This window comes from Alligator sinensis, unplaced genomic scaffold (genome assembly GCF_000455745.1).
Source record: "Alligator sinensis unplaced genomic scaffold, ASM45574v1 scaffold1030_1, whole genome shotgun sequence".
NCBI classification, from domain to species: domain Eukaryota; kingdom Metazoa; phylum Chordata; order Crocodylia; family Alligatoridae; genus Alligator; species Alligator sinensis.
Window position 1 is genome coordinate 326647 of NW_005842592.1, and position 14911 is coordinate 341557.

Genomic DNA, 14911 nt, shown 5'->3' on the forward strand with positions numbered 1-14911 from the left:
ATCATTAAAGTATTTCATGGGAATAGAAAGAAAAGATAACTTCCCAAATTACTTTAGAAATGTTTCTCTTATTCTGCTGCCAAAGCAGGGAAACGTGCTCATGAAATATATATGAGCAAGGCACATTCTGGAGAAACTAATGTTGTATTGCAAAACAAATATTTATCTTCAATGAGAGATGCTGCTTTCGAAATGACACCGAGAAAATTCTCTCCCGTCCCCAGGGTGTTTTTTACAGCCATCTGCAGAGCCTGTGATCTCACTCTGCCCACTTTCTCAGAACCTTGTCCCTTGTAGCACAACATCCTGGCCTTCCTTATATCTGCAGAAGTGCTGCTTCTGACCCATTGGGGAAAACTCAGTATTTCATAGAGGGCTCTCTTGCTCCTGTGGGTTGATCTGTGCTAAGCAGCAGCTGCTCAATAGCCACTTAAATGTTGTAAAAGTTCTGAAGTTGAAGAGTAGATTTCTTCTAAGAAATTCATGGTGTCCTTTTAAGCTTTGGACCTCCTTCAAGCTTCCTCCTTTTTGATAATGGCATATCAATTGAAGCCAAATCCCTAAAAATAGAGCGCCAAAAACTCAGGGGAGGTCAGCTCCCATCTCACCTTGGAAAAGAAGTGGCCAGATTTTTAGATCTGCTCCATTCATACCCATTCCTGTTATTGTGAGCTGCTTTCAGTAGATGTTGAACACTACTGTAAATCTGGCTTCCAGGTGCTCACATGACACGTGCCCTGAGAAATAAAGTAGCTGTTATTGAGAGAACCCCTCCGGGAGTAAAGTCTCCTGCTTTTCATTTTTCCTTCTTTATATAACAAACAAGATGGCACCACATCAATTTTCAATCCAAACTGTACTTAATGAAATTGCATGATAATGGGAATCACTTGACTTTTGGGCATCTTGCTATGTATTTAGGACCTGCCTGGTATGGGGCGTGGAGGCAAGCCAGTTTGTTGTAAATTTTGAATGATATATTGCTGTCATGGAGAAGAGTCCTGCTGTGCACTGCAAGAGGGACTTCTGCACTGAGAATCTACCTTCTGTCTTGCTTAAGGCCTTGGTATGTCAACATAGAGTCATTGGCACAGGACCTGGATCTGTCAGTTTGTATCAGCCAACAGCTACGATTTGGAGAAAGACTCGGGTTTCATTTAGAACCAGATGCCATCCATTCGCACTGCCAGAATAGGGGGAAAAACTCTAACTCAGACCTTGGACCTGAATTTTCATTCATGTTAAGACCCCCTGACACTGGTAGATGCAAAGGGGCTTCAGACTGAGTGTAAATGTGATTAATTCCTACTTGAAGGCCCCTTTACAAAGCCACAGAAGCACAAAGCAACTTGAATATAAATCAGGCGTTTGGGGTATTCTGCAGCAAGTTGGTTATCTATGACCCATTCCTCTTCTATCATGGGCAGATGCTGCTGAAGTACAACAAACATGGATTCATTGTGTTAATCTGGCTTCTGTTTTTTCTGTTGTCTTGTCCTGGGAATGCAAGAAGCGCTCAGTAGTGTGGCGTCAGGCTGAAGGGGTCCCAGTGATCATGTCTTAGAATATCCCTAGCATAATTTCATAACGGTCCATTTTGCTGGGCTACCCAAGTGAACAACCCACTAGAGAAGGATAATCATGGCAAATCAGATACAATAAATAGTCAGGGATGCACCTATAAATAGGTAAAGACTTCCTCTGTGTTTAATTGGCATTCTAAACATGTTACAGACATGAGTGTTATATGTTAGTGCTTCAGGTGTTTGAATGGTTTTCACAAAATACTTTTAACACAAAATGGGGTTTAAACCCAAATTCTTAATCTTTAGGTTGTTATTTTGGGGGTTTCATATTTATTTTGGGTTATATATTTTTGGTCCCGTCCCCACTCCCCCCCAAAAATAGACCCCAACTTTTTCAGTTTGGGAAGGTTTGTTTTCTCTCCTTTTCTTCTCCTTGCCCATCTTCTCCAGTGGAAGAAGAGGAAAGGAGATGACTGAGGGGAAACTAAAAGTGAAAAATTCCACCGAACTTTTCAAACCAAATAGAGAAATGTATGGTTTTATTTTTACCAGCTCTAGTTATAAATTGTTGTAACCATATCTATAGAAGATGCTGGAGACATTTATAAATCATAATTCACACTGCAACCTGTCGAACATTGTCAGATGAAGTCATTTCAATTGGATTCAACCAAATCACAACTTTCCTTAAAAATGTGTCACTTGCATCAAATTTTCTTTGGAAAACCAGCCTGCCCGCTGGTGTTTAGATTTGCTGCCAATCATGCCCATCAGTCAGGCAGCCAAGTGTTCAGTTCAGCAAGCTACTGAACTTTGTGGGATCCTTAGTTTCCCAAGTAACTGAATTTTTTTAAATGTTTTTGAAGTGGTTAGAGGCAAGTAGTCCTGGAAATCTCAAGGTTTGCATATCTCCAGTGATAGTGCAGCTGAGAGGACTGCACGGCATAACTGACAGCGGAGAGAGCACTGCACAGAACATAGGCAATCTCGGAAAACCTGTAGCAGATTTCTTTATTTTCCTGTGTTTCAGTTGATCCATTTGTACTACAGGAGTAATAATATTTTCCAGTCTTAAAGGAGTTTTGAGGCTCAATTAATTAAGAGGACCAGCATGCATATAATATTATTGCTGTTATGCAAATCAGGGGCTACACATAGGGGGTGCACCCCCTGAGAGTGCCAGTGCACCCCTTGTCAGGCTGTGCTCCCTGTGCAGCCAGAGGGCAGGGGGGCAGGCGGGAGCACCCTGCGAGTGCCAGCTGGGGAGCAGGATTGGCCCCCGGGTCGCTGACTCAAGAGGCACCAGACATCCATGTGCAAATAAAAAAAAAAATGGAACACTAAATGAAGAGTTTTGACACAGGTTTTTACATAGGAAGAGCACAGCACACCCAGGAAAAGAGCATAAATGTTCTGGCAGATCACAGATTAAAATCACACTAAAGTTAACATGCCACGAGTGAGAGTGCTGACGTTTTAACCAGCGATGCAATCCTAACCTTCAAATCACACCGAGCCAAACTCATCCTATTTTCTCTCTTTTCCAGATGAGAAACCTTTTGTGGTGGAAGATACATATTTGCTCTGCCCGGCACCTGTGTTACAAGAAGTTGGAATGTAAGTTCTTATGAATCGGGGTTCTCAACCTTTTCAGATTCAAGGCACCCCTCATTAGACTGAAGGCATCTCTTGAAAAATGCCAGCTCTTTGCTTTTATTCATTTCTTGACTGTGGAAAAATAAGAAAGCAATTCTTCTGTTTCAAAGAATTCAGAAAGATCACAGTAGGTCAGAATCTTTTTGATCCAGTGGAATCTCTGGTTTTATTGTGCAATTCGTGTGTAGGTGTTTGCACACCTAACAGTGCTAATATGGCCCTGCACTCCAGGGTATCACAGCCCTGTGTTATAGATGCTCACCAGTGAAAAATACTGATTTGTCTGGTTTCTATTAACATCCATTCCTATGTTCTTTGTTCATCTTGGCCACAGTTTCTAGTCCACACATTGCACCAGCCCCTCCCCCTCCCCCCGAACCACAGCATGTTTGTCTGTCCAGAATGTTTTTCACCATCACTGGTCAGCACAGATCAATACTTGGTCATGGCACACATTCTGGTGCAAGAACTGGCTACATCTTGTTTTAGTGACAAAGCATAAGTAGATTTAGAAGCTCCCTTTGAAATTGTCTCAACCACCTAAAGCTAGGGATGCAGGATGTGAGCAAGACAAACTCTTATGACTTTTCATGGAATTAAAAAAAAAAAAAAAAAAAAGAGGATTTATTTAAATCTGCTGGTTTTGTGGAGCTGGGAGTTGGTTGGAAGGGAAGAAACACCTGGTTTAAGAGCAACCTTTAAAAAAAATACCAACCAGGTGTTGCACCTGCTCATCTTTTTTGTACACTGTTAATTGAAAGATTAAGGGCTCATTGATAAAGGAGCATTGCAGAAATCCAGAATGATCTGCAGACTTTTCTTGCCCTGTATATCTAGCCTGTTGATCCACTTTAAGAGCTCATAAAATGTAATAAAACCCATATCTGTCTTTTTGTATTCTACTGTCCATTCCCCACTGCTTCCCCTATAGAAGCATCACCATAGTGAGAGGGGACAGGCAGGTTTTCCCCTTTAGAGGTTTTGTGTCGCAGCCCATCACCATAGTATCTGTCCTCTGTTTGCTTGCATTGGAAAGGCCAACAGGAAGGTCCCAGATGGAGTCTATGGAGTGTTCTGCCTTCTTTTTCCTTTTGGGTTACGGGATTTCTGCTTTGGGTGGAGGCGTGCTGCATGCAAAATATAAGAACAATCTTTTTCCCAGGCCCCTGCCCAGCTTGAGGATTCTAGGTTCAAGGAGGAATCATTGTGTCTGATCCAGGGTGGCAAATTTGTTGTTCTGTGTTGGGTTTTTTTTTCAGGGAAGCAGCTCTTCAGGTGAGCATGAATGATGGCCTCAGTTTCATCTCGAGCTCTGTCATCATCTCCAGCACACACTGTGTAAGTTGTTTCGACTTGCTTTGATTTTGATGTTTTAACTTATCTGGCAAACAGAATTGAACCATGTTTCTGTGTGGCACAAGTGAAAGGCCAAGTTATACAACATGTAGCTGCCAAAACTGCTCAGCTCTGGTCCACAAATGCTGCTGTACTAGATTAGGGGAAAAAACTGCCTCTTGTATCATTTCATCTTAAACCTGCTCAACAATTGACAAGATTGTTTGGAGATACCATTAATATGAGTGTTTTCAGAGCTGACATGAAGGCTTATTGATCTGGAGCTTACAAAGGCCTTTTTATTTCAGGTTGAGTTGCCATTTCCTTCCAAGTGCCTTTTGCTGCCCGGGTGAAAGTGTGTGTGTGCATGCATGCATATACATGTTCATGCACACAGTCCCACCAACTTTTCCACTTTGTCATATGAGGCAATGCCCAAATACAATCAACATGGACTGTACAACTCCACTTTCAGATTTACATTTGCAGTATACAGTCAGGGCCAATGCTCATCCTATATAAATTGTCACTGTGTCAGTTTACACCAGCTAAATTCCTGCTGCCAAGCTACAGACTGTGAGAACTGAACTTCCCATTCCTTTTCGAGGGGACAAAGAAAAGTTTTCTCTTAAGATAAAAGCATTAAGCTTTTGCCTTAGTGTCACTCCTTCTGCATGAAGCTTCATGCAGAGGAGCTGTGAACATTTAAAGCCTTAGATTTATTGGGTTAAATACACTAGATGAAAATAATACATGAGAAAAAAATATGATTTAAAATGTTGGTTTTCTTCAGTTTGTTGGGAAACTACAAGATAAGGTGATCAGAATCAGCTAGAAATCAACAGAATTGAAATATGTTGAAGTTAAAAGGAAAATGTATATTCATTTAGTTGGTTTATTAATTCTGTAAATGACAAACATGACACTGCATATCATATTTTTGAATGCTGCATCACTTTAAAGAAGGCTGCAAAGGCCTCAGTCCTGCAAATGCTGAGGCAATAACCCCTGGCCTTCATGTAGTTTCATTCACTTCAAAGACTGCAAGACATTTTCAGAGCTGCAGCAGGAGGTGACAGAAGCCCGCAGTGAGATGTCCTGCATGAGATTTCCTTCTCTTATTTTGCAAAGAAGCTATGGGACATTTATAAAGGCTGAAGTAAATATTTCCTCCATAGCAAATCACTATAGCTCTTTGTAGATGGCAGGAAAGAAAGAAGGGCCTTAGATTTGAAACAATGTCCTAACTGTACCCAAAACTCCTCTCATCTTTATATCTTCTGCCCCTCCCTCACTTCTAATGACAGCTCAGTGTTTGGCACACGGATGCCCAGTTCTCAGGGCCATTGCTTAACAGAAGCTTCAGTTTGTTGAGAGAGAGAGCTAAAAAATCGAGGTTTCATTTAGAAATTGGTGCTCACAGCAGCCATTTCATGTCTTGGGGTATTCAGGTTAAAGCTAGCAAAACTGGGGAGAGGCCATTCCAATGTACCTGGCTGACCTACCTTGGTAATAAAATGTTACCAAGCGGTTGCTGAATGTATTGCATCCTTAAAAGATGGAGGTTGTGCTTCTAGTTGTGTCATCTTTAGCACTTTTCTGGTCTTGTGGCTCTGATTACTGAAACACAGGACCAGCTCATTAGCCAATGTCAATTAGTGCAGCTCCTTTGACTGCATGTGGGCAGAGGCAGAACTTGATGTATTATGTAACTGAAGCCATTCCTTGCATTTTGTCCACTGAAAGTGTGAAATCTGCTACAATGTTTCATAGATGGAAAATGAGGAAAGTATTCAGGAGATGAGGGGTAAGAGGCATACGTGTTGACGGGCTTAGTCTGCTTCTCAGTCGGTTTTGGAAAGATGCAAATAAGTCCTGTACTGCAGCAGTACAGGACATTGCTTGTCTTACCTCTCTTGGCCAGAGCTAGTTTTTTGGGGTTTTTTTAATTATGACAACAGAGAAGTGTATATAATAGAGCTGAAACAGCCTTTGAGCTTCTAGCTGTGTGCTTTCAGAACTGGTCATCCCAGCCCAAATCTGGACACGTACTTGTTTGCACTTGCAACGGAAATTTGTCATTGGGACTGACTCAATTGATTTTGCTTTGATCATTAAGGGCTGATTTATATCACTCATGGATATATATCCGCCTAACTCCTCTAGTGTGAGTGGAAGTTGGTGGACCTCCTACACTGGCAGCCCTATACAAGCTATTTTACTCCTCATGTTCATCTTTTTTTCCCTGCATTGTCTAACCCTTGAAACGTTGTGGCAGACTTCGTAGTTCAGTGGGAGAAAATGCAAGGAATGGATTAAATTAGAACATGTAAATTTGCTCTGTGTTGAGTCTGGTTTACTTTGTTGTCAGGGTATAAATGTTGCAGTAACTTCTATCATCCACAGTTTCCTAGGCACTCATGAAACTGCGCAAATTTACTGAGTGCTCTGAGTAACAGCAGTAGTTGGGATTTAGGAGCCTAAATCCTAAAGTGACCAAAGTCCCAAACACTTCCCTTATACTCCACTGGAAATCTGTCTTTCAGAAGAAGAGGTAAGCATAGTTCATTTAGTAAAAGAAAGAAAGAAAAAAAACCCATGAAGATCTTTTAAGACCTTTTTTTAGTTGAGGGTCTTACAGAATTTCCATTGTAAACTTTGTTTTGGAAAGATTAATGACCTAGAAACAAGAATGTGATCTGGACTTAATCTTGGCTCACAAAGCCTACGTTAAAAAAAATTGTTTAAATTGGTCCATCTATTTCCAAGCCTGAAACATGAAATAATCCATAGGAGGCCTGCAATTTTGGGGATTTTATTTTATTTTTCTTTCTTACAAGTCAATCACAGGCTGGATTTTCAAAAGAATTTTTTACAGGCAGGGAAGTTGGATACATACATGAGGCTACTTTAAATGTCTTGTGTTAGGTATCAGTCCAGGATCGGATCAGAGGTGCACACATCCATTAACAAATAAACTGAGCTCCAAATGGAGGGTTTTTGTCCTGGCTAGGATGCAGGAATTGCAGGAGCCCAGCTGGACTTTGAGATCTCCTGCAGGGATAGCCCTTCATGCGAGTTTCAGCTGTCATTTGAGCATATCCTTCTGGAATCATTCAGAGGCATTAGAAGTAGAATTCCACCCGGCCACTGCTACAGAGGAGACTCAACTTTAACACAGAAAAGTGAGGAAAAGTCGGGCACCACATTCCCTACTGGTGTCAAGAAGTGACAGGGGTGTAGGTTGTATCCGTGTTGCTCTAAGGACATAGGCAGACAAGGTTCTTTGGGTGAATCCAATATCTTGGTCCTTTGGGTAAATCTGATATCTTTTATTAGACCAACTCAAATAGTTGGAAAAAGAAGTGACAATGCATTTCACATGGAATTTCACATCTTTCATTTCTGGACTGGAAGCAAAAAGTGCAACAAAGAAGTGCATGACTACAGAGTGGATGGAAAACTGTGGCATCTCATGGGTTTGATGGGAGATTTGTGGCAGATGAATGCAGACCTGCCTCCATTTTAGCTGATCCATCACTCCCACTCTGAGCAAAACATGATGTCTCAGTAATCACATGCTCAAGGTGCAGAGTTGAGTTCTAAACTTCCTCAGAGTTCCCGTGCGTGGGTGTTGAGAACTGATGCAGTGTTCTAGTTTAACCCCCTAAAGAAGTTATGGGTTAGGTATGAAATCTGGACCCAGGCTTTGTCAATGTTCAGGGCTTCTGGGATACTCCGTAGTTCTAGTTTCTGGAGCACGGTTTTCAATGACAAGATAAAACTGGGGTTGCTCAAGAAGAGCTTTGTCTGTTAAGTCAAGTAGTCTGCCCCCTCATTATTACTGTCTCATGAATTTTTGTCTTTGTTGTGACTTAGTATCATTATGGATATTCAAAACCTCAAGGACTGAAATGTATAATAGGAAATTTGGCTGGGCCATCTTGCACACTCACAAGACCATTTAAACGTCAAAGCAGTACTCCAGCTGCCAGAAGAAGAAAAGCAATGTATCCTGGAGAGAGGCCAGGAATGTCATACCCTCAATTTGCCAGGTTATAAAGTGAGCCTGGCCCAATTAATTAGCCAGTATTGTACACACAGGTGTGAGGCTGAGAGCACTCCAGCAGATCCCAGGAGGGCAGGGCAGAAAAAAGGGAGGTGATAACAGAACCTGACCCAGTGAAATGAGATGTGTCCATCCCAGGAGCCTGGTTTCCCCCTCCTATTTCCCCTCAGCTGGTAGAGTCCTTGAAGCATAGACAAAAAAACAGCCTCTCCCAATCCCTTCTGGGTGGAGAGGAGCTTTAACCACCGGTGAGTTCAGCCCACCTTGTAATTTCCGCTCCTCTATGAAAGCTGATACAGAGGCTGGGGAGGTGGGTGGCATTTTCATAAAATAAACTGTAGGTGAAACCTTTCAGTGCATGTTCTCTGAGATGCAGCACTCGCTCTGGCAGCACTTCACTCTGGCACCCACTTTCTCATTTTGCAAACGCAGTAGAGCTGTCTGAGTGCTCCTTCTTGTCCCAGTAGCAAACTGTTGTGTATTCTTTCAGGTCAGGTTCCCTTTTTTTTCTCTAAAAGCATTGCAAGCTACAAATCAAAAACTACAGCTGGCCATCTCTTGGTAATGCAGATGATAGGCATTAGGAAGCTGGGCTTATTTCAGCAATGGCGCCACATGATGCAGGGAGGGTAGAGATAGAGGGATCAGTTCTGCCCTGCTGACTCTTGCAGTCCCATTAATGTTGAGTTGGGACCCTATAAGTTAGGGTGCATCACCACTGGCAAAGAGCCCATCAGAAAGAGGGAATGGCTGAAATGAGAGGTCCTGGAAAGCCTGTGCTGTTTATGCACTGAGCCGTGAGATAAGATGCCAGCAGCTCCAGTGTGACAAGGCTCAGCTGGCTACAAGTATTTGATGAATTCATCTCTTTGGCTTGTTTGTCTTGGAAGATTTTTTTAAGCTGCTTTTTCAATACTTCTGCTCTTTGAAAGAAATGTTTTTCTTTCATTTGAAATTTTTCCGGCCCCTGAGTAGAGAGCTGGGAAATGAATCCTTTCCATCAATATGGACAATGCTGAAGGATGTATTGTGATAATATGACTTAAGCCAGAGGGAACAAAACAGCATGGGGACAGAGAGGGCCAATGTGATTCTTTGCTTGGGTAAATTCAGAGCTGGTGAAAGGAGCCAAGAAAGTATAGCACTGGAGGCATTAATCCCCTGCATTGACAAAGAGCTAGTTCAGGGATGGTAAGGAAGGGTGGCCCTGTCCTTATGGCACTGCATGGGTACTAAGGAGAGTGGGGTCATTTCTTGGCTCTGCCACAGCTTCCATGTGTGGTTTTGAACCAGTCACTTCATCTTTGTTTCTCAGTTGCCCTTGCAAAATAAGCAAAAGACTCCACTCTTTCTCCAATCCTGTCTTGTCCATTTTGGTTGTAAGTTTTTGGGGCAAGGCCTGTCTCCTCCTATGTCTACACAATGATTCATGCGACAGGGCCTTCCTTTGCTGGGGTCTTAAAATGCTCTTGCAAAACAAATAAGCCAATAGTGCCCTCTGCACTGCCCACTAGCCCACTGGCTCTCCAACCAGAGATGGTGAGATGGAACCCCTAGCCCTTTTCTGCATTAGTACTTTATTGTTACATATTTCTGTTGCAGTAGTATCTGGGAGCCCAGCTCTAGGATCAGAGCCACATTGTGCTACACACTCAAACAACAAAACAGAGTCCTTGTTCCAGGGAGCTTGTAATTTAGGTATGTAGGGCAGAGACCCTTCTTCTCGCCTGCTGGAATGTCCTTGCTCCCAGCTGCCTGATCTTTTTCCAGTGTCCTAAAAGGGTGCACATCTTTACAGGCTGGGGGTTGGTGTTGGCTTTACAGGCAAAGATGCCTTTGTTCTCTGCTCCTGAGGCCTTTGCGCCACGTGCTAACAGAAGCAAAAGTATCTGATGGCTGTGTGGAGCCCCAAGTGTCTACAGTCCAGATTGAGAAAACAAGAGAACACACTTGCAAGCCCACCATGGCTTTATATATTTTCATAGGCCATGAAAGGCTGTGATTTCCCATTCTTGTTGCCATGACCAGCTTCCTCACTCCTGCATTTAACATTTGGTTGACGTGGGACCTTTTTAACATGACTGCAATAAAGAATACACTCTGTTCTTTAAAATGGAAACGAGGCTTCCTGTAGCTTTGAGTCCTAGTAGTCTGGAACTTCACATCTAATATTTATGTTAATGATATTACCAAACTGTTCCCCATTTTCCAACTTTATCTGACAGGGTGGGTTGTATTTATCGAGTAACAGCTGATCATTCAAAGTGGGATGTTCAAAAGTGGCTTTATTCTGTTCCCACTGCAGCCACTGGGATTGTTAAATTGAGTGGCAGCACAGTTAGGCTTTTATTAAGCTGAACCTGCAACCCTAGTAGTGAAAGAAGCAAGTGCCCCAAATTCTGTGAGCTGAGCTTTGTCAGCACCTTTCAGGTCTAAGTCCTTAATGGATCATAGCAACCTCCTTTGCAGTTGACCTCGGCATGGTGCCAGTCTCACATTCCAAGTTGCATTGTACCACCCCACCTAACTCAAGAGGTACCTAATCCCACCAAAGTAAATGCCTTGCTGGACACGGTCCTTGCCACAGGCGATGACCTGGTGAGGGATCTGTGGGTGCTCGACTACCTAGGCATTAGTGACCATCGTCTGCTGGAATTTGCTATCTGGCACAGAGTGGTAAAAGCAAGCAGTAAAGCAAAAGTCCTTGACTTCAGGAGGGCTGACTTCAATGAGCTAAGGAGATTAGTAAGAGAGACATTGGGGACTCAGAGCCTCAGTGAGATGGGAGTCCAGGACAGGTGGTTGTTCCTTAAGGAGATGATCTTCTGGGCTCAGAGGGACTCAGTCCCAACATGAACCAAAGGGGGCAAGAGTGCTAAAAAGCCTCCTTGGCTCAGTAAAGGCATCCAGGAGGGCCTGCGGGCAAAAAAGTGGAAGCAACGGGCAATCACCAAGGAGGATGACACCTCCATTGCTTGTGATTGCAGGGAGGCAGTTAGGAAGGCCAAGGCAGAGATGGAACTGGGGCGGGCAGCCAGAATTAAGGATAACAAAAAGTCCTTTTTCAAATACATAGGGAGTAAGAAAAAGGCACCAGGTAACATGGGGCCTCTACAGGACAGGCTTGGTAATCTGGTGTTGGCAGCAAAAGAAAAAGCCAATCTCTTCAACAATTTCTTTGCCTCCATATTTCTGAGCCGGGACTGGAGACAATTCCCCCCCCTAGGATTACAGACAGGCTCAGGGGACATGGTACCATGCCTAGGGTCAGGGACAATCTAGTCAGGGAACTTTTGGAGGGGCTGGATGTGTTTAAATCAGCAGGTCCGGTTGCTCTTCATCCAAGGGCACTGAGGGAATTGGTAGAGGTCATAGGAGGGCCCCTGGCATGGCAGTACAAGCACTCGTGGTGCTCTGGTCAGGTCCCAGAGGACTGGATAAGGTCCAATGTGGTCCCCATTTACAACAAGGGGAGAAAGGAGGACCTAGGTAACTATAGGCCAGTTAGTCTCACCTCGGTTCTTGGGAAGACCTTTGAGAAAATTATCAAGGAGTGCACCTGTGGGGGCCCAGCATGGGAAGTAATGCTCAGGGGCAACCAACATGGGTTCATTGCAGGCAGATCCTGCCTGACTAACCTTGTTTCCTTTTACACCCAAGCCACAAAGTCCTTGGATGTGAGCATTGAGGTAGATGTCGTCTACCTGGACTTCAAGAAGGCCTTTGACACTGTTTCTCACCCCATTCTCATAAATCAGGGGTGTCCAACCTTTATGAATGTGGGGCTGGATCATGAACTTTTTATCATCCAGTGGGCTGGCGAGCCATATTCAAAGACCTAACAGGAAGCGGTATCACATCACCACCCCCCCCAACCCGAAACGAAAGTACAGTGTTTACTTTAGTTTCCCATCGCAGCGCCTCAGGAAACAGCTTGGAGGGCCACATGTTGGACAAGCCTGTCATAAATAAACTAGGCGATTGTGACATTGATGCCTACACCGTCAGATGGGTGACAAATTGGCTGGATGGTCGCACCCAGAGAGTGGTGGTGGACAGGTCATTTTTGACCGGGAGGGATGTGGGCAGTGGAGTTCCCCAGGGCTCAGTCCTCGGGCCTGTGCTATTCAACATCTTTATCAGCAACTTGGAGGTGGGCATGGAAACCACGCTGTCCAAATTGGCTGATGACACAAAGATGTGGAGAGAAGTGGGCACACTGGAGAGGAGGGACAGAATCCAACTAGATCTAGATACTGGGATTTCCCAGTATCCAATGACTCAGATGCATCACAAGCAGGTCCAGGGACCTGATCCTTCCCCTTATCCTTCTGCTTATGCAGCGCTGGTTGGAGTGCTGCATCCAGTTCTGGGCACCACACTTCAAGAGGGATGTGGCTAACCTTGAGAGGGTCCAGAGGAGGGCCACTCATATGGTTAGGGGGCAGCAGACCAGGCCCTACGAGGAGAGACTAAAGGGCCTGAATCTATTCAGCCTCCACAAGAGAAGACTGAGAGGGGATCTGGTGGCCATCTATAAACTCACGGGGTGGGGGGCCAGCGGAAAATAGGCGAGGCTCTATTCTCCTAGGCACCACCTGGGATAACAAGGAATAACAGCCACAAATTGTTGAGAGCAGGTTCAGGCTAGATATCAGGAGGCATTACTTTATGGTTAGGGCTGCCAGGTTCTGGAAGGGGCTCCCAAGGGAGGTGGTGCTCTCCCCTACCTTGGGGGTCTTCAAAAGGAGGATGGATAAACATCTGACTGGAGTATTATGATCCCAGCACTTGTTCCTGCCCAGGGCAGGGGGTTGGATTTGATGATCTACTCAGGTCCCTTCTGACCCTAGTAACTATGAAACTAGTAACTATGACACCCCATGTAACAGCATAATATTGTTGACATGAATAAGGGAGATGGGTTTGTTGGCTGTGTTTTGGGTTGTTTTTTTAAAATTTCCAGCACTCTGAGCTGCATGTACTGTAGCTGTTTGTACTAAGGTGTTTTGTAGCCGCACGCTCATATTGATTGAATGCTGATACCTGATGGAGTGGGTTCTATAAGTTCGACTTCTGCAGGTGGCGTTTGGTCAGGCAGCTGGTTATGCCATATGAGAGAGGTGTCAGCCCCAGACCCTGTGCAGCCTCTCCAGGGGAATGACTCTGACCAACAGAGAGGCTGCAGGGCAGGTGATCAGGAATGCTGTATGATGCAGTATATAGAATGACAGTTTTCAATGTTGCATAACTTATCAAGTGCAAAGGATAAAAAAGCACCTGTATCCCATCCTGGATTTTGAATGACTAGAACTGAAATGCAATGATATGGAACCCCGTGGAGCCAAGTTTACACGGCCTCTTTTCAGATCAGATCCACCTTTGAAACTAGCTAATCCCTACACCTCACCATGGCAAGTATCATCCCCTTTTGTTCCTCAGTTGGGCAAAGAAGTTGCATGGTGCGCCACAAGCTGAGAAGGAAGCCAGCAGCAAATGATAACAAGAAGCTCTGCTTCTTATGCTCATGCCATAGGACTGCGATATCTCTTTCACAGAGGGAAAGGTTGCTTCTGGTCCAGATTCTTCCTGGCAAAGGCACTTCAGAGGGTGGCTGGCAGAGTCAGAAACACTCCAAAGAAGAATTGATCATGGTCCCTGATCAAGACTTAGAAAAAGTGGCTGAAAGAGCAAGAACATTTTTTAATGTTTTTGTATACATGCATGCACAAGTGTGTGTGTGTGTGTGTGTGTGTGTGTGTGTGTGTGCGCATGTGTGCGTGCGCATGCACAAGCATGCACACCAAACAGACTGCTCACAAAGAGGGTCTTTCAAGAGAGAGAATGTGTAATGCAGGAAGAAAGAATCCCACTCAGCTAATGGGTTCCCCAACTGCTGCCAAGTTCCCCGACACAGAAAGACAGTGTCTCAGAAAGAAGCCAGGGCAGGAATTAAAGCAAGGCTTTGTTCGTTTTGCATAGTGCATCCAAGACAGAAGAAGCCACTAGTGACCTGTTGTGCCAGCAGCTCTCAGAGTCGGAACTGAGCAGAAGCTGAAAATCGTGGGATTCCAACAGCGCGGTAAAACTTGGTTGGCAGCTTGGATCCTTATGTTACATTGCTGCAGAGTCCCTGCCTTTCTAAGCACAAAGATAAAAGAACAAATGATTCCTTGCAGATCTGAAAGTGACTTTCTCCAGCCATTTGCACCCCAGGCACAGGCCTCAACTAACAGACAGTATAAAGTATGGGATGGCTCAGAGGGCCAGTAGTGGGGCAGGAAACCCTTTCATTTGCAGATTGATGGTTCAAACTGTCTTAGGT

The 14911-nt window shown here is 44.2% G+C and overlaps 1 protein-coding gene across 1 annotated transcript in view; it reads left to right on the forward strand.

The window, feature by feature from the left end:
* ANTXR1 (ANTXR cell adhesion molecule 1) overlaps positions 1-14609 on the forward strand; it is a 72438-nt gene extending 57829 nt beyond the window's left edge. Inside the window, exons 11-13 of the mRNA XM_025214642.1 lie at positions 3074-3143; positions 4442-4520; positions 14569-14609. Of these exons, the coding sequence (XP_025070427.1) occupies positions 3074-3143; positions 4442-4520; positions 14569-14595 (176 nt within the window). The 3' untranslated portion in view covers positions 14596-14609. The remainder of the gene's footprint in view (positions 1-3073; positions 3144-4441; positions 4521-14568) is intronic.
* The last annotated feature ends 302 nt before the right edge of the window (positions 14610-14911 follow it).